Here is a 24,235-nt window from a genome sequence, read left to right as displayed (position 1 = left end):
GAGCTCTTATTTGCGCAAAGAGTGTCTGAGCTCTTTTTTATTTTACATAGTTGACTGAATATGTACCCTTTGAGCTCTTTTATATACTTTACTGAATATTTCACAAGAATACTTTACTGAATATTTACTAATAATAATAATAATTTACTAATTATTTTCTGCGAGGGAAATGTTTTGAAGATTTATCAAAATGTTTCAAAAATAGTCGATCTACAAGCTCAAAATGGGCAGTAATGGGATGCATTGTGAGCTAGTATAGATTGGCTATTTTCAAAGTATAAAACGGGATTAAAGTGGTAAAACATGTTCCATATTTTGCTGTGGACTGCCTGGAACTTCCTCAAAGACCCCTTGAGGTCCCCAGACCACACATTGAGCATCTTGAGCAGCGTTGGGAGTGCAGTCTTAATTAGCAACTTTGTACAGCCGTGAGACTCTGCCTTTCAAGCGCAAACATTATCCCCAAACGATCCCCCCACCACAAAATTAAGGCAGCATTTGTAAATCTCAGTGTAGGCATGTTGGGGCTACTGAGCCCTTCTTCAGATTGAGAAAGTTCCTCTTCCTTTTTCTCCTGGGGACAACCACTCGGTCATGTGACTCTGGCGGGTCTCGAAACACAAACACTCGTTCGCCAGTAGCAGGGATGCCTAATGTTGTCGCCGATGACCTGGGAGCAGTAACGTCTGCTTCCACTCCTCCTTCTGTCACGCTGTATTGGCGCTGCTGTGTAGAAGACGTGTTAACAGGTTGCTGTATGTCAGGAGGATCACCGTCCTTTTGCTTCTCCTCAACCAACACTGGAATGACATCTCTCAGTGCCTCGAGGCGAGGACTGTGGAACAGCTTTTCCATCAGATTTGGCCTCTTCTCCCGGAGTCTGGGGGATTGGGAGTACAAGTGAACCTTTGTTATAGTCAAACTGTGTCATTTGATAATTTAACCACATGAACCCTAGTGTCCCCAATCCCAATATACTGGGCATGTCATAATAGGCTAACAATCAGTCAGAAATAGCAGATATAAAAGCTCACAAAACAGTTGTGAGCTTGTAGGTCGGCTATTTTAGGTAGATATGGTGAAAAGGAGGGGACCAACAAAGTATAGTCTAGGGATTTGGTGAGTTGAACTCATGATATTTAAACAGAAAACAAATGTTTTCCAGTGGTATTGTGCCTAATGAATATAGTAGATTGTAGTATAACAGAGTAATTTGCTATGTAATTGAGCTCACCTGTGTCTGTCCTTGTTATCCATGTTATAGCTCAGCATATTCTTAACCACGATGTCTTTCCTTAGTTTGACCAGCATAGTTCTACTTGATCCTCCAGGACACCTGGTGATAAGAAATAATTGATAGTGAGCCTGTTCGTTATAAACAACTTCGGCAAACAATGGCAGCTTTGATTTAAAAGCATGTCTCTTGGATGTTGTGTTTTTGTGTGCCTAGTACTGCCTACCATTGCTGCTGAGGTAAAAACTTAAATATTGTTCACAGTGCCTTGAATATTGTTTAACATTGCTCATCATAGTACTGTATAGCCTGCTTTGGTTTAGCAGTAGCACCCACAAGTAACCCAAGGACAAATATTACTATTACTACTGCAGTTTCCAAATCCAGCAAATGTAAAAACCATTCCAGATGCAGTGTCCATATTACGCTCTGGTCCCTCCCTGGACTATAAATCAAGGTGCATTGTGGAGCGGTATCCTTCACGGTTAGTCAAGTGATGATCAATGTTAAGAGAATATCGAAAACCTTTGAAAAATAAACTATGTAGAAATAGCGGTGCCCATGTGAATTGTAATTTAAATCATTACTAAAAAGTACAAAAAAAGGTTTAAGATGCAGCTGTTCAAATCACTTCATGGCTTCCATAATAAGACACTTTAATCAGTCCAACATAATGTGGAACACCTACTGTAGCAGACACCAAATACCCAAACAGCAGAGATATTACATCTTGGTCCAATTTAACCAGTTTTATTCCGTAGTCCTTTGGCTAGAGCAGACAGAGCTGTCTAGGAGTCCAAGGGGGACTTCGTTCATAGAGCATTATTCACAAAAACAGCCCAACCACCACAGCGTGGGCCAGACAACGGCAGTAAGTTAGTTCCACAGACGGAGCCAATAGATTACGAGGAGATGGAAATAGAATGATGATGTATGGTTTGATATTTGGGTTAATGGGAGGAAGAGGTCCCACCCATGCAGGGCTGTAGTCAGGTGAGAGTTGTTAAACTCATCCAGTGCCACCAGGTGGATACCAGTTTTGGCCCTCGTTGCCGCCGAAGTCCATTAGAAATAAAACTAGAAAAAGTGCCCTTCTGGGCACAGGTCTCCACCAGGATAGGAATGTAGGACATTGCAGCTTGCCTTCATCTGGTGGTTGGATAGGGCAACAAAAGTAAATCAGGATGGAGTCTGAGAAATCTGAAAGACCGGTTTCGTTGAATGGCTCTAGAGAGACTGTGTACCAATTTGCGTGATGTTTGGACAAAATCTGTAGGTGTACTGTGCAAAAACTTGTTTTGCACAAAGCGGCCTCCTGGTGGCGCTATAACAGGCCGTTCTGGAAAGTTTGGGGCAGAGGTTCATCGTTGGCATCCAGGGAGTGTGTGTGCAAAATATGGCATCGACCGGGTTAACGGTGGCCGAGATTAGCTGCTCACGCACACACACACACACACACGGACGGACACACACACACACGGACGGACGGACGGAGTGCAAAACATACTCTCCCCCCATGCCTTCGGCCTGGTGGAGACAATAAAGAATTTGTAATTCTATTGTGCATGTAATGTGAATATCATCACCTGAACACCAGATTAGAGGAATTTTCTAAATCTGGATAAAGTAAAAAAAAAATATTATTTTTTCCTTTTATTCAAAAAGGCGTCCAAAGGCGCCCATGGCAACGAGGGCGTCACGGGATAGGCGTCCAAAGGCGTCATGTGGCACTGAATGATTTTTAACCCATTCTGACCTGAGATCAGATTCATACGAGGTTTCCCCTGGACACACACTGGTCTGATGAACCCATTCTGACCTGAGATCAGATTCTAAAAATGTCAGTCGTTCTTCGATTTTTCAAAAATAGCAGACCTACAAGCTCGTAGCGCGCCACTTGGTGGCGCGCTATGAGCTTGTAGATCTGCTATTTTTAAATAGCTAAAGCATAACATGATGCTAACACCAAAATGGGTTCCCGTTCAGAATGGGCTAAGAGACACCAGCATTTTGGGTTGGGTGAAATGACAGCAAGCTGTAGTGAATATCATAATTTACTATGCGTACACATTTAATCACTCAAAAGGTATTGAACTTTTAATCATGTTCCTATTTGAAATACAAAAATAAAGCTATTCCAAGACTTTTGTTGTTTATTTTTTGCAGTGGAGAAAAAAAAGAAAACTTGAAAAGGCCCACAATGGAAAATGTGGATACTGTCACATTATGACAATGGCTTTTCAGAGAGTTGCTTAGTGTTCATTCAAGTTCAAACGAAATGTATTATGCAGACAAAAACTTGGCTTGAGAGTTTGAAGAGCTAACCACATCTTGTGTGATGATCAGTGGCTTGATATGAATTCCCCCCTTTCTCTTAAAGAGAGACAGGATCTGTCCACAGTATTTTGGACATGGATACATGAACCCATTCATCATTAGTTGAGGTACAAAATGTGAAAGGTAAATCAGTGTGTTTGTGGGTTTAAATACAAAACAAAGAGCAGTCATCCTTTACAGGTAAATGCCAGTACAGCTCTCACTTACTGACAGATTAAATTCCAAACAGCTGTTGTAGACTGCATATGGCTCAACATTTGCTAGCTGTGGGGGTTTGGACTTGTCATGTGGAGACATTTAAAAAAAATCTAAAAAAGAACTTTTTCAGTAACACATGGTTCTGTGTGGTGGTAAGATCTATTGATTTTCCAGTCTGAAAACAATATATTTATGAGTCTTATGACAAGTCTATTCATGGCCATTCTGATGAGACAGCCAAGTATTCTGTTACAATATTCCTCAGAACTGTGAGATGCTGCTTATGCATATATTCCATCATCATGTTACAGAACCTTCGCATTTTAAGCGCTAAATTAAGTTATAATAGGAAAATAGACTGTTGCTCTAATCTTAGTATTTTGCTAAATTGGGTCCCAATTCAAAATACTGTACCATATAGTTACTAAACGGATAAGACCATATTTCAAAGTTTAGATATTTCTCTACCAAGCCCCCTGATATTTTCCGAGGTTATAGCAATGGTAACGCAGGTAATACAGTAGCTGAAACTAGTGAGTGAGTGTTGATCTCATAATGGGGCATTATATGTAAGACACACGCCCCTATTTTCAGATTCTCACCCTGAGGTTTCCTGCTCTGAGGAGCATGAAACAGGAGGCCGTTTGGGGCAGAGGGCATCGATGATGGAGAGGAGCTCAGATTCAGGCAGGGTGGGGAGAAGAAGACGCAGGGCCTCCAGGAGAACATCGGTAGATAGCTGACTCTGCCTCACCAGCTGCGATGCAAAATCTAAGTCCTGGGATCATGAAAAGAAAACAGGACTCCATCTTAACATGACATACTAGGCAACAGTAGACAGAACAGACACATTTAAACGAATACATGAAGACTCGCCCCGTTTCTGTTTTCCTCCCAGAATCTTCCCCAGTGAGGGGTTGGTGGGAGAGGCTGGACAGCAGACGGCTGGACTTTGAATTTCTCTAACTATAAACTTTCATGACAGCAGACAGCCTAAGTACAAATATAATTTATGAAAAGCTACTACAGTGAAGTCTGTTCACAGAAGTTGTTGTAGGATATGTGGGGATTATCTGACGAGGTACCATTTGAGGGGGCAAAACCTTACATATACTAAATAATACTAAATTGTTTATAGGGTCAATAAATGTAATATTAAATAACCTTTCCACAGGAGTATCTTTTTATATTTTTCCAAAAAGAATACAAACAGCCAATAGCATATTACAAAGTTATCCCCCTCACTGGGGAAAATTCCGGGAGGAAAAACGGGCACGCACCGGGGCGAGTCTTCTTGTTACCATTTAAACTATCCATGAATAAACAGACACAGCATCATCATTAACATGAATACCAGTTTCCTTCACTTGCATGAACAGACGCAATGAGGGACATGATGTTACTAGAATCTTATCATTCTATCAAGATGGAGACAATGGTAAAATATAAAACATCCCAATGTGTGCTGTAGCTAGCTGCTAGCCTGTGTAAAACGGCGCATTTGACACATTTTCCAGCACAGACAGTACAAACTCTCGAGACACTTGGAATAGTTATATTTATAACTATAGCTATAAGCTATAATAGCTACATTTTCATTGGTCAAGTTTCTACAACTGAAATGGAGTACTGCATCATGCCTGGCTTTCAACCTCCCAAAATATTCATATCTCTCCATTTTTGTGCTCCCATCACTTGCTTCCTGTTGCTGGTTGCATCCAATTAAAAACACTGGTGATGACCTAGACGATGATATGATGCACCCCTACATCCTTTCCCACGCAGCAGTCCATCCCTTCCCCTACAACACCCTGGCCAATGCTCAAAGCAAACAAGACTCTGCTCCATCTTGGTTCTCAAGCTGTGGAATGACATTGGCATTGTCTGCATTTACTCAGTCTAACTATTAGGAGCAGTGGTCGTTAATAATACAGAGTCCGGGGAGCAGTTTGGGGTTAAGGGTCTTGCTCAGGGACACATCAACATAGCCTGGGCGAACCGGCGACCTTCCAATTCCCAGGCAGCCTTTCAACCCACCCAGCCACGCAGATAGACGCTTACTGTTTGCTTGTCTACAGATGCCAAGTATGTTATTTAGCTCATTCTGACCTGAGATCAGATTCATAACGAGGTTTCCACTGGACACACACTGGTCTGTTAATTAATAAGGTTTGTTTTCTTGGCATTGTATTTACTTTACCACTTAGCTTGTTGTTTGTATAACTGGATAAGAGCGTCTGCTAAATTCCTACATTGAAAATTAAAATGTTCACATGTCCTCCTCAAATAGAATGACAGGATTCAGGATAAAAATCAAGTTGCCCTTTTTTTTTTTTTTTAAGATATTTTTTTGCGGCTTACGCCTTTATTGATTTTTTAAGGGATAGATAGTAGGCTGACAGGAAACGGGAGAGAGATGGGGGGATGACATGCGGTAAAGGCCGTGTCGGGTCCGGGAGTCGAACCCGCGGCACACCGCGACTGGATCACCAGTCCGGTGCCCAGACCGTTACGCTACGGCCTGGGCCTCAAGTTGCCCTTTTAACACATTATTATATGGAAGGAGCAATTGAGATAAAGTCAAACCTGGTCACAGTTTGCATACAGCCTCTTGAGTTCCAGTTGTTCCTGCAGATCCTCCGTGGCTTGACTCCTGGTCGTCAACCCTTGCAACCTGGTAGTAGTGGCAGAGTCAAAAGAATAGAATTGATGATTGATGGAAATGAATCTGCATGAATAAATAAAAGCTTTTGCAATCAGCCTTTGATTATGTACCACTGACGCCACATTAAGCCCACCTATCGGCCAACAGCAAGAAGACCTGGTCACACTTGTACAAAGCCTCCTGGAGGATGGTGGCCATCCGGTAGTCCTGCTGCACCTGGAACACTCTCTCATCCTCCTCCTCCTCCTCTGCTGATGAGCTGTTACCAGACTGCTTGTCTCTGGGCTGAGCTTTCTCCAGGCCATTCAGTTCAGCCCTTTCCTTTTGAAGCTGCTCGTCTGCTTCTTCAAGACCCTGAGTCAAAGTAAAATGAGAAAGTTAATTGACTCAACACTTACGGTATATTTGTCGGTCAGTAAGACTTTTGATGAGCTGTGTGATATGAAAATGTCACACAGCTTATTTTTCATGGTGGCAGGATAACTGCATTTTAGACAGACTCTGGATATTTAGTTAAATCCAAGCAAATAATCCGCAGTCAAAGGAAAAGTTGTATAAATGGATGGCGTGAATTGAAGAGAAAGCACAGAAGAATTTTTTTTGCCAGAAGCCAAGACGGCAAGTTGGTACTATTCCCTCTGTCCTTTCAGAACACATCGGCCTGGAGAGGATGGTAACCTACCACACAGTGGTTCTGTTAACTTCTGTATACTCTGGGCCAGAGGATGGTAACCTACCACACAGTGGTTCTGTATACTCTGGGCCAGAGGATGGTAACCTACCACACAGTGGTTCTGTATACTCTGGGCCAGAGGATGGTAACCTACCACACAGTGGTTCTGTATGCTCTGGGCCAGAGGATGGTAACCTACCACACAGTGGTTCTGTATACTCTGAGCCAGAGGATGGTAACCTACCACACAGTGGTTCTGTTATACTCTGGGCCAGAGGATGGTAACCTACCACACAGTGGTTCTGTATACTCTGGGCCAGAGGATGGTAACCTACCACACAGTGGTTCTGTATACTCTGAGCCAGAGGATGGTATTAACCTACCACACAGTGGTTCTGTATGCTCTGGGCCAGAGGATGGTAACCTACCACACAGTGGTTCTGTATACTCTGGGCCAGAGGATGGTAACCTACCACACAGTGGTTCTGTATACTCTGGGCCAGAGGATGGTAACCTACCACACAGTGGTTCTGTATACTCTGAGCCAGAGGATGGTAACCTACCACACAGTGGTTCTGTATACTCTGGGCCAGAGGATGGTAACCTACCACACAGTGGTTCTGTTATACTCTGGGCCAGAGGATGGTAACCTACCACACAGTGGTTCTGTATACTCTGGGCCAGAGGATGGTAACCTACCACACAGTGGTTCTGTATACTCTGAGCCAGAGGATGGTATTAACCTACCACACAGTGGTTCTGTATACTCTGGGCCAGAGGATGGTAACCTACCACACAGTGGTTCTGTATACTCTGGGCCAGAGGATGGTAACCTACCACACAGTGGTTCTGTATACTCTGGGCCAGAGGATGGTAACCTACCACACAGTGGTTCTGTATACTCTGGGCCAGAGGATGGTATTAACCTACCACACAGTGGTTCTGTATACTCTGGGCCAGAGGATGGTATTAACCTACCACACAGTGGTTCTGTATACTCTGGGCCCAGAGGATGGTATTAACCTACCACACAGTGGTTCTGTATACCCTGGGCCAGAGGATGGTATTAACCTACCACACAGTGGTTCTGTATGCTCTGGGCCAGAGGATGGTAACCTACCACACAGTGGTTCTGTATGCTCTGGGCCAGAGGATGGTAACCTACCACACAGTGGTTCTGTATACTCTGGGCCAGAGGATGGTATTAACCTACCACACAGTGGTTCTGTATACTCTGGGCCAGAGGATGGTAACCTACCACACAGTGGTTCTGTATGCTCTGGGCCAGAGGATGGTAACCTACCACACAGTGGTTCTGTATACTCTGGGCCCAGAGGATGGTAACCTACCACACAGTGGTTCTGTATACTCTGGGCCCAGAGGATGGTAACCTACCACACAGTGGTTCTGTATACTCTGGGCCCAGAGGATGGTAACCTACCACACAGTGGTTCTGTATACTCTGGGCCAGAGGATGGTAACCTACCACACAGTGGTTCTGTATACTCTGGGCCAGAGGATGGTAACCTACCACACAGTGGTTCTGTATGCTCTGGGCCAGAGGATGGTAACCTACCACACAGTGGTTCTGTTTACTCTGGGCCAGAGGATGGTAACCTACCACACAGTGGTTCTGTATGCTCTGGGCCAGAGGATGGTAACCTACCACACAGTGGTTCTGTATGCTCTGGGCCAGAGGATGGTATTAACCTACCACACAGTGGTTCTGTATGCTCTGGGCCAGAGGATGGTATTAACCTACCACACAGTGGTTCTGTATGCTCTGGGCCAGCTCCTGTGTCTCCAGGGTCTTTCCCTCTCGGAGCTGCTGCGTGAGCATGCTGTGCAGGGTGAGCATGGCTTTGGATGTCTCCAACACCTTGGTCCTCCGCTCTGCCTTCTGATAGTAGATGGCTGCCATCTGCATGGCCAGGCCGTCTGCCTGGGAGTGTAGCTGACTCTCTCTGTCCTTCTGCATCTCCTCCAGGACCTGGAACCACAACCACATAGTTCAATTAGTACAATTAGACATAGTACAATTCAAAGTCCCGTCCCTTTTCATTTAGAAAATTACTTCTGGGCCAGATAAAGGGTTACAATTATTATTATATAAGGGATAATATCTGGCTAGGTGGTCAATGTCGATAATTCACCGACTGGGAGTTTAACCAATGTGGTTAATCACCCTGAAGGTGAATTATATCCCGACAATGACCACCTAGGCAGATATTATCCCGCTTATTACATGGCTACCTATCATAAATTAATAAATTGACCCAAAACACAATATATATATATATATATACCGGTAGTTATGTGTGTGTGTGTGTGTGTGTGTACAACTTTATCAAAAGGAGGATGCTTGTCTTTGATATATATCATAACATGAAAAGTTGTGTTTTTGGCTGTTGGTGAAACATTAAGCATTTTGTGTTATTTATTACCTTAATATTTTATCATAATTGTGTGAGCAGAATTAATGGCATAGATTTACTGAATATTCAAAAACGAATAATCCACAAATAACGTGTTAATGAAAACGACAGTTGCTCCTCTAGTTGACAGAACTTCACACAGAGCTATTTGCTCTTGGTTCTGACATATGAGGGTCTAGCAGTAGTGACATGTGCTTAGCTAACAGCAACATACATCTAAGATCTCCCATCATAGACATCATCACTCAGTCACTGCAGTTAAAAAGGATAATTGACTAGAGACAGACTGTGCTGTTCTCCCCATCCTTTCGTCACCTTGTCCATGACACTGCTCTCCATCTCCTTCTCCTTTTCAAGCAGTTGGATCCTGTCCTCCAGTCGCTTGTGGAAGACGAGCAGCTCAGATGGCTCTGCTTTGTGTCTGGCCTCGCTGGATTTCCCCTTGGAGTGCGTCTTCCTCTGCAAAAGCCACAATGTTTTTGAGGTGGTTAAGAAAAAGAGCCCACAGCGTACTCCCATGATGTGATTAACAATTGCAAATGCTGCAGAGGCCATTATGACCTCCGAGGCAACAATGTGCTGTCATCCCTTAGCCTCACAATTGATGTGGACCACATTGTTGGTTACACTGTTGGCCGCTATTCCCCACACTTGTTATTACATCAAAGAAAACATTAGTATTCACATTACTGCCTGCAGCAGTTGAGTTCAAGTGGCGGTCTGTGAATTTATTTCATTGCAATTATTTGCATAAGTGATCGTAAACAATAGCGAGACAACAGAGAGACAGCTAAATAAATGCAGGCATAGCCACTATCTACACTCTACAGGAGCGATAAAACAAAAATACAATGAGAGGGGAAATACTAGGTCAAAATAAGTTTCTGTTGTGGAGAAAACAATTATGTGTACATATACAGTAGATAAATGGATCTAGATTAGAACTTGGGGGTTCCTATTGTTCCACCCGCAACTCCCAGGTGGGAACATGTGCTAGTGCTACAAACAAAGCAATCTGAGAAGCCATCGTCCAAAAATAAAGGAAAAACAGCGCCCTCTTTTCCTTGAATTGACGTGTAGAGTCAACAGTCTGTCTTGAGAGACTACAAACAAAGTGAATAGGATAGCAAACCTGACATAAACCCTGGATAGTATAACATACTTTTCATTATTGAAGAAAACAACAGATTTCTTAAAAAAATAGGTATATTTTGGCATCAAAGCATCAGCATTTTGGCACAAAGCATTAGGCACAGCTCAGGTAGTTAAAACTGGAAAGATGGATCAAGTAAAAAATATGAATTGTATACTTTGGCCCCTCTTATAACCTCTTTCAACACTTACATAAGAATCCATTTTATAGTACTGAAGTGTCACCCAATCGTAATTTGAATTTAAAGGGATATTTCACTTTCAAACATGTTTGGGGTGATTTTAACATATACTCAGGCTTTTGTGATCACCCCAGTATTATGTCAATCATGAACAGAAACTTGCAAAATATGTGTTTATGAGACAGTGATAAAAAGGGGTGACAAAAGTAGCTGTGACACAATATTACAGAGGTTGACTTAATTCATTTGAATACACTCACTCACCAGTTGATCAAGTTTGTCACTAGAGGGCACCGCTATAGTTTCGCACTGTTGTGTTGTGAGCTTGTAGATCTTGTATAAGAGCTTGTATATATTAGGCTTTAAAATGTAATGAAAGTGATGGGCCCAAAAACGAATAGATACAAATAGAATGTAATAATTCACCTGTGTGTGTGTTTTTTCAGTTTTCTCATGCATGTCTTTCCTCCAGGCACAGAGGGCGCTGTGGAGCTTGGCTCTGGAGACTGCGTGAGGCAGTACCAGGCAGCGGTCCATCACAGACAAACACTTCTGGAACTCCAGCTTCATCCTCAGCATGTCATCCTCTGACAGGGTCAGCTGGGAGGAACACAGACACCTGGGATGGATGGACAGACAGACAGACAGACAGACAGACAGACAGACAGACAGACAGACAGACATACAGACAGACAGACAGACAGACAGACAGACAGACAGACAGACAGACAGACAGAGACCGCCTCTCATCATACTGTATATAATTAACAACCATATAAAGAGGACAGACCAGCGTCACATCAGTAGCAGGTTCACTTTAGAAGTGAATTTAAATTTGAGTGTACAAATGGAACCAAATCAATTTGTTTTCTGTGTGTGTGTGAGTGTGTACGAGTGTGCATGTGTATGTGTATCTCTCCTTTGCATTTCGTAAGAACCGTCCAACCAATTGACAAACTCTGCCTGACGGTAATTAAAGTCCACCAATTGTTGCTGTCAACGCAGTCAGCCCCGACTGAATGGTTGCATAACTAACAGGCGAATGTTGACTAGGTTGCTTGTTTAGCTTAGTGATACTTTACAGAAAAAAGATTTAGCCCTATATCTTGCCACCCCTTACCCCTAAACCTATTTGCCATTTTTTACTATTTTAACACATTTTAAAATAGTACAAATAGCTGAACTACAAGTTAACAACGTGTCGATGTAGATTGGCTAGTTGAACTATTTTTAAATGTTTTAAAATAGTAAGAAATGGCAAATAAGTTTAGGGATAAGGGGTGGCAAGATGGAGCCCCTAATGCTATTGAACTGACAATCAGCACAAATGGAATGCCTCTTCTCCAATTGAATTACTTGGCCAGAACCGTTGAATACATAGTATTATGTATCATACAGAATATTTTGATATGTTATACATACCTGAAGAACGCCCGGCCCTTGGCTCTAATCTCCTTCTGCTCCTGTAGCTCTCTCTCCATGGCCTGCTGCAAGGCCTCCCTGGTGCACCTGAGGGTGCGCACGGCTGTCTTGCCCTCCTGGTGCAGCCTCTCTTGGGCCTGGAGGAGAGCACTGGCCCCTTGCCCCTGGCCCTGGCCCTGGCCCGACCCCGACTCTGGCTCCAGCTGGAGGAGGGAGCGAGGCGTTCCAGGGGGGCAGAGGGTTAGCAGAACCTGGGTTGCAGAAGGCTGGATGGATTTGACCTCTGCCATGGCGGTCTGCAGCACACGCATAGTCACCTATATAGAACAGGGTGGAGTATGGACCATAGACTGTAAAAAATATGGACAAAGCGTTCCCCGGGTCTAACATGGACGTAAAATGAAGCCTGTTATTCCTGCACTGTAAGTCGCCATCTTTCTAGATCCGTTTGGGCCCAGCTGGCCATTGGCTGGCTCCGTTTGGGCCCAGCTGGCCATTGGCTGCCCAGACAACGAGGCGGGACTTCCCCCCTTCTTCTCCGTTGGTTTTTATTTTGACTCAAGTGGGAGGAGAAGACTCTTGAGTGGGAGGGGAATCCCGATCATAGACTGTAACGGTAGCCACGCCCCTCAGAACATACGCGACTTTATGGTCATTTTTTTAATTAATGGGACCATAATTTTCCAAAAAGAATATTATGACATTAGAAATGAGACTTTAAACTAGTGACTGGAAGAAGAAAGTATTCATGACCATGTTTATTAAGGTAATACAGTCTAGGTGAAGTTGGGCCCAAATACATGGACTTCTATGGGGCTATGGGTTTTTTTGGGTCCAGTGACAGCGCCACAACAGGCCATATGAACTTTCAGGAGTTTCAGGCTTCACAAAATATCTGTCTGACTGCCCCCCTGGTATGGAGATAGGACATTTGAAAATGTGCTAGTGTGGTAAATAAATAGCATGTTGTCATCATGGGCGTTCACACGTTAGCAACAACAGAATGTTGAAAGTGTGTCACCTTGCGGATGTCTGCCGCTGCCTCTTCGTCCAAGTTGTTGATGAGCTCGGCGAGCTCCAGGCTCTGAGAGGTCAGCAGGTTCTGCCAGCAGTGCAGGTGCTGGGCGATGTCCACCGTCTCCTCCAGGCTCTTAGACAGGCCAGACAGATCCCTCTGCCTCTGCTTGTGACTCTGCAGCTGCCTCGGGGATGGAGGGGATGGACGGGTGATGGAAAAGAGGATCAGTTAAATGCAGAAATGGCCAACACATCACTTTGTGTATTTGAAATGTGGCATATTCACCATGTCAGAGATGAGTTCCCTCCTCTTCTTCACCAGCCCACAGTGCATGGCTCTCCTCTCCTGGTTCAGAGCGTCCTCCAGCCTCTGTCTCACCAGCACCAGGTCCTTCTGGGACTTGTCCTGGAGCTGCTCAATCTGCTCCGCAGGCACACTGCCCCCTCTGGTGGACAAGAGGAGAACAACCTGGTGGGTTAATCATCCATTGTATATTGTTTTGATAAAGATGAAAGATTTCTACTGTTTAGAACATTTCTTTATGACATTGTTCATCATGCAGACATGTTCACATGTCACCATTGTCTTGTAAGCAAAAAGGTATTAGTCCACATTCTGTCAAACATCCTGGATGGATGGATAGATCAATTATCCCATTCTGATTTTTAAGCCTTCGTTGCTCAACATTAAAATAAATGAGAAGAATATTGACTATGTGAAATATTGTCCGTTATATGGGATGAATGTATACTTCATCTATACTTTTTAAGCCTTCGTTGCTCAACATTAAAATAAATGAGAAGAATATTGATTATGTGAAATATGTAGGGGGAGACATTTGATGATTGTGCTTTATTAACAGAGTTACATTGTAAACATCATATAATAACAATTATATATAATAACAATTTCTTTTCAGGAAGGATCTTTTATATGAAAAGTCAAGAAATGGTCTCAAATGGGATAAACTCAATCTGGGGTAAGCTCAATCAAGCCTAAACTCTTACTGAGATATCTGACCTAACTGTAGGTATCCATAACTTAGCATTGATCTTCAAAGCATACATGTCAACCTAGTATAAACGTAAATATTGCCTGTTATTGTGATTTAAAAAAAAGAAAGAAAGAAAACTCTGACCTTTTGAGGTGGTTAAACCAGTTGTCCAGATTAGTGGAGGTGTTGGAGAAGGTGTCCGAAATCAGGCCTTTGAGACTCTGGAGGCTGTGGACCAAAAACTTTCTCTGGGCATGGCGTTCTGCCAGCATGCAACGCTGATTGGCTAGGACCACATCTAGTACCTCTTCCAGTTGATCCTGGGCAAATGAGAGAAAAATCTTAAAAGGTCACCACCTTGCACTAAAAACTGGTGCATTGACCAAAAAATACTGGATATTAAAAGGACATTCCAAATCTGCTCTCTGTCTTGAGAGCTCACTTTGAAATGATCTGGGAAAACTAGTTTTTCCACAGAGTTTATCACAATCCTTACATCACAAATGACAATAGAGCATTAGGATTCAGGTTAAAATCAGTAAGGTGGTGTAATCAACTTGTGGTACTCACTTGGCAGCTGAAGTATTCGTGCTGAAGGCTCTTGGTGGTGCTCTTGTGGTACTCACTTGGCAGCTGAAGTATTCGTGCTGAAGGCTCTTGGTGGTGCCCTTGTGGTACTCACTTGGCAGCTGAAGTATTCATGCTGAAGGCTCTTGGTGGTGCCCTTGTGGTACTCACTTGGCAGCTGAAGTATTCATGCTGAAGACTCTTGGTGGTGCCCTTGTGGTACTCACTTGGCAGCTGAAGTATTCATGCTGAAGGCTCTTGGTGGTGCTCTTGTGGTACTCACTTGGCAGCTGAAGTATTCATGCTGAAGGCTCTTGGTGGTGCCCTTGTGGTACTCACTTGGCAGCTGAAGTATTCGTGCTGAAGGCTCTTGGTGGTGCCCTTGTGGTACTCACTTGGCAGCTGAAGTATTCGTGCTGAAGGCTCTTGGTGGTGCTCTTGTGGTACTCACTTGGCAGCTGAAGTATTCGTGCTGAAGGCTCTTGGTGGTGCCCTTGTGGTACTCACTTGGCAGCTGAAGTATTCATGCTGAAGGCTCTTGGTGGTGCTCTTGTGGTACTCACTTGGCAGCTGAAGTATTCATGCTGAAGGCTCTTGGTGGTGCTCTTGTGGTACTCACTTGGCAGCTGAAGTATTCATGCTGAAGGCTCTTGGTGGTGCCCTTGTGGTACTCACTTGGCAGCTGAAGTATTCATGCTGAAGGCTCTTGGTGGTGCTCTTGTGGTACTCACTTGGCAGCTGAAGTATTCATGCTGAAGGCTCTTGGTGGTGCCCTTGTGGTACTCACTTGGCAGCTGAAGTATTCATGCTGAAGGCTCTTGGTGGTGCCCTTGTGGTACTCACTTGGCAGCTGAAGTATTCATGCTGAAGGCTCTTGGTGGTGCCCTTGTGGTACTCACTTGGCAGCTGAAGTATTCATGCTGAAGGCTCTTGGTGGTGCCCTTGTGGTACTCACTTGGCAGCTGAAGTATTCATGCTGAAGGCTCTTGGTGGTGCTCTTGTGGTACTCACTTGGCAGCTGAAGTATTCATGCTGAAGGCTCTTGGTGGTGCCCTTGTGGTACTCACTTGGCAGCTGAAGTATTCGTGCTGAAGGCTCTTGGTGGTGCTCTTGTGGTACTCACTTGGCAACTGAAGTATTCGTGCTGAAGGCTCTTGGTGGTGCCCTTGTGGTACTCACTTGGCAGCTGAAGTATTCATGCTGAAGGCTCTTGGTGGTGCCCTTGTGGTACTCACTTGGCAGCTGAAGTATTCGTGCTGAAGGCTCTTGGTGGTGCCCTTGTGGTACTCACTTGGCAGCTGAAGTATTCATGCTGAAGGCTCTTGGTGGTGCCCTTGTGGTACTCACTTGGCAGCTGAAGTATTCGTGCTGAAGGCTCTTGGTGGTGCCCTTGTGGTACTCACTTGGCAGCTGAAGTATTCATGCTGAAGGCTCTTGGTGGTGCTCTTGTGGTACTCACTTGGCAGCTGAAGTATTCGTGCTGAAGGCTCTTGGTGGTGCCCTTGTGGTACTCACTTGGCAGCTGAAGTATTCATGCTGAAGGCTCTTGGTGGTGCCCTTGTGGTACTCACTTGGCAGCTGAAGTATTCGTGCTGAAGGCTCTTGGTGGTGCTCTTGTGGTACTCACTTGGCAGCTGAAGTATTCGTGCTGAAGGCTCTTGGTGGTGCCCTTGTGGTACTCACTTGGCAGCTGAAGTATTCATGCTGAAGGCTCTTGGTGGTGCCCTTGTGGTACTCACTTGGCAGCTGAAGTATTCGTGCTGAAGGCTCTTGGTGGTGCTCTTGTGGTACTCACTTGGCAGCTGAAGTATTCATGCTGAAGGCTCTTGGTGGTGCCCTTGTGGTACTCACTTGGCAGCTGAAGTATTCGTGCTGAAGGCTCTTGGTGGTGCCCTTGTGGTACTCACTTGGCAGCTGAAGTATTCGTGCTGAAGGCTCTTGGTGGTGCCCTTGTGGTACTCACTTGGCAGCTGAAGTATTCGTGCTGAAGGCTCTTGGTGGTGCCCTTGTGGTACTCACTTGGCAGCTGAAGTATTCGTGCTGAAGGCTCTTGGTGGTGCTCTTGTCCAACTCGCCCATCCTGGTGGCCTCCTCCAGCTCTTCAGAGAAGATCTTGTGGAGCTCCACCCGGCGCCACTCTACAATCTGCCTCTGGACCTTGGCGGAGGCCTCTTCATGTCGGACCAGCAGGGCCCGCTGGAGCTGGCTCTGGGTCAGTTTGTGTAGCCTCTCCAACAGGACACTGCACTGGAGAAGCTCCTGTTGACATGACACAATCTATTGTTGTTGTTTGAAGATGTGTGAAAGCCTGTGGAATCCAAGTTCACAGAGGTTTGAATGTTCAGGACAATGTTGTAGTTCTTTGCATACTGAACGTTTATAGATTGGTAGGGACAATGTCCGCATGCTGATTATTATCATTATCCCATTCTGACCTGAGATCAGATTCATACGAGGTTTCCGCCGGACACACACTGGTCTGATGAACCCATTCTGACCCGAGATCAGATTCTAAAAATGTCAGTCGCTCTTCGATTTTTCAAAAATAGCAGACCTACAAGCTCGTATCGCGCCACTCGGTGGCGCGATATGAGCTTGTAGATCTGCTATTTTTAAATAGCTAAAGCATAACATGATGCTGACACCAAAATGGGTGCCCGGTCAGAATGGGTTATTATAATGTTGAACTCAATATTATTCCACTTGAAAGAGAACAAATGTGTAAATGTACAATATGGCAGGGAATTAATGTCTATAATTCCATTAGCCATATACTTGACTGTTCACTTGCAGCTATAAGTTATAAAATTGCAAGAATGAAACAAACACTGAAGTGCCGTTCACATCAAGCACGATAACAATAACGATAACTATAAATACTGTATGCATATGTATACTGTATACCGTACTGATGTGGATAACAGATTTCACACCACAACAATAATGACGATAGTCCTAAACGATATCATTTGGATCACTTTCAGAGCAATTTTATGAAGGATAGAAACAATGACAGCCAATTAGAATCCAGAATTCAGAAGAAAGCCCATGGGATCACCAAAATCAGTAGAGGTGCACAGCATTGTTTGGTGCCCAAAGTGGTGGTCCCCACCCAGCTGTGGACATCGCCATCCCTAAAACATTGCTAAAAAGTAATATAGTAGTAGAGAGAGAGAGAGAGGGAACAAGCATTGAACAATGCTAGTCCCTTGTCCATACCTGTTGGTCTGCATGCTGACACAGCAATTCAGCTCTGGCCTTCTCCGCTGCTTCCCTGTGGTGTTCAACCTCCATTTCTTCCCGCGTCTCCAGGTTACACTGGCCGGCCAGAGCGGCCATGCGGGCCCCCCGCTCCTCTTTCAGACGGCCCTCCATGCCCAGCAGTTGGCCATGAAGCACACTGAGTAGCCTGTGTTGGGCCTGGACACTGGTCTTGCCCTGGGAGCGGAGACTTCCCAGCAGGGCAGCCATCACGTCTTTGTAGATCTGAACCCGGGTAGCCTCCAGGTTGGTGGTCGCTCGCAGCAAGCTTGACATCTCCAGACTAACAGGGACAGAGGGAGAAGCAATAGGTGAAAAGGAGGTGTTTTTTTGGTTCACAATAATATCAAATTGGTCAAGTCACGTCACAAAGATACATTACATTTATTTTGTATGTATAGCAGCATTCAAAATAATGTATAATGATGTTTTATAACTAACTTATCATGCTTTATTGAATTACGCCTATTAGTATTAAGCCATTTATATTTTACACAAAATATTCATTCAGAGAGGGATGAAAAACAAGAGAAGTAACCTAAGAAGTATCCTAAGACCCTGAAGCTAACTGCATTGTGCTCATCTACTAAGTATCCTAAGACCCTGAAGCTAACTGCATTGTGCTCATCTACTAAGTATCCTAAGACCCTGAAGCTAACTGCATTGTGCTCATCTACTAAGTATCCTAAGACCCTGAAGCTAACTGCATTGTGCTCATCTACTAAGTATCCTAAGACCCTGAAGCTAACTGCATTGTGCTCATCTAAGTATCCTAAGACCCTGAAGCTAACTGCATTGTGCTCATCTACTAACTAAGACCCTGAAGCTAACTGCATTGTGCTCATCTACTAACTAAGACCCTGAAGCTAACTGCATTGTGCTCATCTACTAACTAAGACCCTGAAGCTAACTGCATTGTGCTCATCTACTAACTAAGACCCTGAAGCTAACTGCATTGTGCTCATCTACTAACTAAGACCCTGAAGCTAACTGCATTGTGCTCATCTACTAAGTATCCTAAGACCCTGAAGCTAACTGCATTGTGCTCATCTACTAAGTATCCTAAGACCCTGAAGCTAACTGCATTGTGCTCATCTACTAACTAAGACCCTGAAGCTAACTGCATTGTGCTCATCTACTAACTAAGACCCTGAAGCTAACTGCATTGTGCTCATCTACTAACTAAGACCCTGAAGCTAACTGCATTGTGCTCATCTACTAAGTATCCTAAGACCCTGAAGCTAACTGCATTGTGCTCATCTACTAACTAAGACCCTGAAGCTAACTGCATTGTGCTCATCTACTAAGACCCTGAAGCTAACTGCATTGTGCTCATCTACTAACTAAGACCCTGAAGCTAACTGCATTGTGCTCATCTACTAACTAAGACCCTGAAGCTAACTGCATTGTGCTCATCTACTAACTAAGACCCTGAAGCTAACTGCATTGTGCTCATCTACTAACTAAGACCCTGAAGCTAACTGCATTGTGCTCATCTACTAACTGACCCTGAAGCTAACTGCATTGTGCTCATCTACTAACTGACCCTGAAGCTAACTGCATTGTGCTCATCTACTAACTGACCCTGAAGCTAACTGCATTGTGCTCATCTACTAACTAAGACCCTGAAGCTAACTGCATTGTGCTCATCTACTAACTGACCCTGAAGCTAACTGCATTGTGCTCATCTACTAACTAAGACCCTGAAGCTAACTGCATTGTGCTCATCTACTAACTGACCCTGAAGCTAACTGCATTGTGCTCATCTACTAACTGACCCTGAAGCTAACTGCATTGTGCTCATCTACTAACTAAGACCCTGAAGCTAACTGCATTGTACTCATCTACTAACTAAGACCCTGAAGCTAACTGCATTGTGCTCATCTACTAACTTCTCCAGAGCCTGAGACATGTTCTGAGGGTCCTCCAGAACCATGATGTCCACCATCTTGTCTTCAAACGCTGCTTGGTCCTTGGCTGTCTCACTCAGGTTGGAGTCTGCATACTCGGGGTCAGAGTCTCCCCTCCTCTTCTGAGGCAAACCAATAAAAGAAAACTGTAAACTGTAAAAGAGTGTATGCCCATGCAGGGCCACACAAACAATAGAATGACTGCATATTGTACTATATACTCATGTGAAATTATGATATTCAAAAGAATACAAAAACAATGAGTGTCAATTATCTAATGTAATCCTGGGTGCTACACTTCCTCTGCCAACCTGGGGGGGGGGGCAGCGGACTGACCTCATGCTTCCTTCTATGCATGGTCCAAGCTGTTTATTTAATTTTCACCTGAGAGGGGAGAGTTTCCCCAGCCGGACGTAGCGCGTGGAAGGAACACGTTATTCCGACCAGTTCCTTTACCCTCCATCAGGCATCCCCGGCTGGCCAGGGGGAGGTAGTTTAGAGACCAGGATTACTGCATGTTTTTGTGACACAGGAAGAACATGCAAACTCCACACAGAAAAGCCCTTTTGCCAACCCCGCCTCGGGTATGAGAGAGAACATGCCCCCAGCGGGAATCGAACCCAGGACCTTCTAGCTGTGAGGTGACAGCACTACCGACTGTGCCACCGTGCCCCCAAAATTTTTGATTGCTTTATAAATGTATTATCAACAAGTATTTTATATGGTAGTAATGTACAAGAATCATTTTTATGACATTTAATGAAAATGTGTCTCTTACCCTTTGCTGTAGAAGGTTCAGTCTAGTTCTGACACATAAAATGTTCATGGCCAAATATCCCAGAGAGAGCAGTGTCAAGGTCACAAAGAACCCGCTCACAAACCCAGCAAAATGGACCCCGTGGTTAGGATAAATCTAGAAGTGAAAGTGATAAACATCATTCAAACTTTACAACAAAAGCTCCTACCTACTGCTGCATATTCTGTGGATCGTTCCATTAACACATTCTGAACGGGCACCCATTTTGGTATTAGCATCATGTCGTGCTTTAGCTATTGAAAAATAGCAGATCTACAAGCTCATATCGCGCCACCGAGTGGCGCGATACGAGCTTGTAGGTCTGCTATTTTTTTTTAAATCGAAGAAAAATCGAAGAATCGAAGAACATTTTTGAAATCTGATCTCAGGTCAGAATGGGTTCATCAGACCAGTGTGTGTCCAGTGGAAACCTCGTGTGAATCTGATCTCAGGTCAGAATGGGTTAAAGGGACTGTGTAAATGTACTGTATATGCTAAGTGCTCACCACTTACCCTGTCAGTAGAATTCACCCTCAAGGTTAGATTAGCCATTAGAGGACCGAACATGCTGACATCATTCTGAGGGGGGCAAGAAAATACATCTCCACAATTAGTCAGGGTCTTATTAGAAGAGATAATTCCAATAATGTTGAACTATGGCAGCTGACAGTACCTGAGACGCATTAGAGAAGGTGAGAAATGCTGGAAGGTCTAATATTTCATTCTTATTGGTCCTGATATGAGCTGTATAATTCACAACATGTTGGGACCCAGCTAAAAAGACAAAAGGCCAACAGATGGTTACTTATTGAAAACCCAACATGGGCACAGTAACTTGTGCAAATAAAACGTACACATAAAAACATCTTCCTACCGGGCAGAAAATCGATGGCAAAGGTCTGGTACCCTGTCTCCACCACCTTGCCTTCAGTCTTCACAGGTACTATGCCAGAGATAGAGTCACGGATGGCCACCTGTGTGAGGTTAGTGCCCCCCACTGGTCCAATGTTGTGAACCCGCAGGAAGAAAGTTAGTTGAGGGGGATCAGTACCAAACTTCACCTGGTCCCATGGAAATTTAAACATAAAAAGCACTTCAGAACAGAATCAGAAACACTTTATGACAAAGTATGATTTTCATGTCTACAATGGACAATTGGATATATTATTTCAACATATATTACATAGAATATAGACAGACTACTGTTTGTCAAGGTTCCCATTTATACAAGAGAATAGAAAGACAATACACATACTAAGGCAGAAATACAAACAATCATACTTGGTGTACCTGTGCACACTTGTAGAATTTGACTCCAAATGCTGATGGGTTTGTTACACTCTGAACCTACAGAACAATTCAAATGTGAGACATTGTAATACATAAAACATTCCTTACAAACAACAAATCTCAGTCTGCACAATTATGTTATCTAATTTAAAAAAGGCATGTAGCGATTCTGTTAAAGGCAGCAAGCCACATCCTTTATCCCTCTCTCTTTGGCAAAAATACTGTTCTACAAGATGTTCACCCAAGAATAGTCAGAGACAGTTGCAGCCCTAGTATTTTCAGTGCATTTGAGAGCACAAGTTATGACAAGTATCTAAACTAAAGGTACCAGGAAACAGAGAAGCATACCTGAGGCAGAGTACGGCCAGGGTTGTACCTGGTGAGAGTGCTTCTCCGTCTTCGGTGTATGATGTCCGATAACACGTACGTAAAGGAGCTGTAAATGGAGTGGCCCCATGGGCCGTCAGGAGCTGTGGACAAGATGGCTCTCTCCTCATTGGAGAACATCATGGGCCCACGCGTTCCCTCTACTCCTGTGAAGTTACATTATATTATTGTTGGAGCAGTCTGAAGTTATATGATGGAGCTAAGTTATGTGATTTGTTGCCATTCTCACCCTCCATCAGGGTGAGAGAATGCATGGCAACAAAATGACAGTAGCATAGCAGCAGCTCTGCAGTTCTTCTGGCAACTTTAACCCATTCTGAACGGGCATCCATTTTGGTGTTGGCATCGTGTCGTGCTTTAGCTATTTTTGAAAAATCGAAGACACTTTTAGAATCTGATCTCAGGTCAGAATGGGTTAATAATGAAACTGTCAGGATGTAATAAGACATTTTTAGAATCTGATCTCAGGTCAGAATGGGTTAACACACCACACACACACACACACACACACACACACACACACACACACACACACACACACACACACACACACACAGTTAAGAGATATTATTCTCATAATCTGCTTAAATTGTCTACTAGCCTATTGATTAGCAAATCATTGCACATTATATTTACCTCACAATTTTACATTTGATTGTCTAACAGACAAGCTGACCAATAATACACTGTGTTGTTGTATTTTAAGAAAAGGTAAACAAACCATCCATCCTCTGGAAACTCAGCTCAGATGATTTCGTGCAAAGGGCAACAGAAAAACCCTGTGAAAATGGACACATATACTGCATTATTTCAGGATATTATGTTGTGTTGATGTAAAGCAGTAGCCTACTACATGAACGCGACAGAGAGGCTGTAGTCATGCACAGCCCATAGGGCAGAACAGGCACAGGGTCAGGGACACTTGTGACTTCTCCCTGGACAAAAAGTAACCCAGTTATTATACCCTAGCAGCATATTATACACAATGTAGGGCTGTAGGCTCTATTTATAGCAGGTCTGACTTGTCTCTCACTCACCTCGCATCTTTCCCAGATAGCGTTTGAGGCAGACGTGTAGCCGGTGGACACATCCTGAGAACTCGGGTGACAACAAGGGAGATGCTCAGCCTTCTGGTCCTTGTCCTCCAAAATAGCGGAACGCCGTACCATCAACTCCGAGTAGGTTACATTGTCACAACGACGGGGACACAAAGAAGGACGAAATAAATGTCCCAACTCCAGATGAAACAAAAAAGAACATACTGTGATCACCTCCTGAAGCATTCGATTGGAGTTAACGAGAGAGCCGCACGCTAACTTAGTGGCTCCATTGTTCCACGCCGATGACTTGTCCTTGATGTGGTGGCATCGTAACACACAAGGGCTTTTTTCTGGTTTTGTTGTTATTATCACATCTAAAAGTATCTGACCTTTGCTGTTAACGGACTGCAACTACATACTAAACCCACTGGTAATGGAAAAAAAACTTTTGCAGACATTTCATTGCTAAACTTTTAGAGGAACGAGCTCCTCCTCCAAAATGTGCGTAACAGGGATTTGGTAGACTGAACTGAACTGAAGTCCCTATCCGCTTTGGAGGTTGCTGGTCCGGTCCGGGCGGATATGGGAACGGTGCGTGCGTATTTGTATTTTAAATCACCGGATACAGTAGGCGAGTATTACACCGGATTTGAGCTCTGGGCAGCAAATAGAAA

General features: G+C 44.0%; 1 protein-coding gene across 3 annotated transcripts; it reads right to left on the bottom strand.

Annotated features, from left to right (window-relative positions):
* LOC310862866 (limbin-like) lies at positions 1–24,032 on the bottom strand. 3 transcript variants are annotated; one of them, XM_083770977.1, is made up of 23 exons: positions 23,559–24,032; positions 23,243–23,300; positions 22,483–22,667; positions 22,135–22,191; positions 21,719–21,905; positions 21,518–21,618; positions 21,358–21,423; positions 20,827–20,961; positions 20,031–20,194; positions 18,097–18,421; positions 16,897–17,136; positions 14,455–14,630; positions 13,602–13,761; positions 13,320–13,496; positions 12,299–12,615; positions 11,303–11,495; positions 9,858–10,001; positions 8,870–9,097; positions 6,568–6,788; positions 6,356–6,443; positions 4,372–4,547; positions 1,235–1,336; positions 1–880 (listed from the first exon to the last, which is right to left on the bottom strand). In XM_083770977.1, exons 1-23 carry the CDS (start codon positions 23,802–23,804, stop codon positions 508–510), a joined length of 4,119 nt encoding a protein of 1,372 aa, XP_083627103.1. In that variant the 5' UTR covers positions 23,805–24,032; the 3' UTR covers positions 1–507. The 3 variants fall into 3 exon arrangements, with proteins under 3 accessions (XP_083627103.1, XP_083627104.1, XP_083627105.1); XM_083770978.1 differs by having other exon boundaries at positions 20,031–20,170; XM_083770979.1 differs by lacking the exon at positions 23,559–24,032 and having other exon boundaries at positions 21,719–21,841; positions 23,243–23,302.
* Between the last annotated feature and the right edge of the window lie 203 nt (positions 24,033–24,235).

This window comes from Protomyctophum parallelum (assembly GCF_964188405.1).
Source record: "Protomyctophum parallelum genome assembly, chromosome: 8".
Classification (NCBI taxonomy): Eukaryota; Metazoa; Chordata; class Actinopteri; order Myctophiformes; family Myctophidae; genus Protomyctophum; species Protomyctophum parallelum.
Note: the sequence above shows the minus strand (reverse complement) of the source record. Positions and strands in the feature narration are given on the sequence as shown.

Bases quoted from the DNA above. Each gene is read 5' to 3' on its own strand.
- LOC310862866 (XM_083770977.1), bottom strand. From the start codon at position 23,804: ATGCTTCAGGAGGTGATCACAGTATGTTCTTTTTTGTTTCATCTGGAG. The intron at 23,301-23,558 runs GTGAGTGAGAGA...CCATTTTCACAG, and splicing joins CTATCTGGGAAAGATGCGAG to GGTTTTTCTGTTGCCCTTTG. The intron at 13,762-14,454 runs GTCAGAGTTTTC...CTTGTCCACCAG, and splicing joins TGGTTTAACCACCTCAAAAG to AGGGGGCAGTGTGCCTGCGG.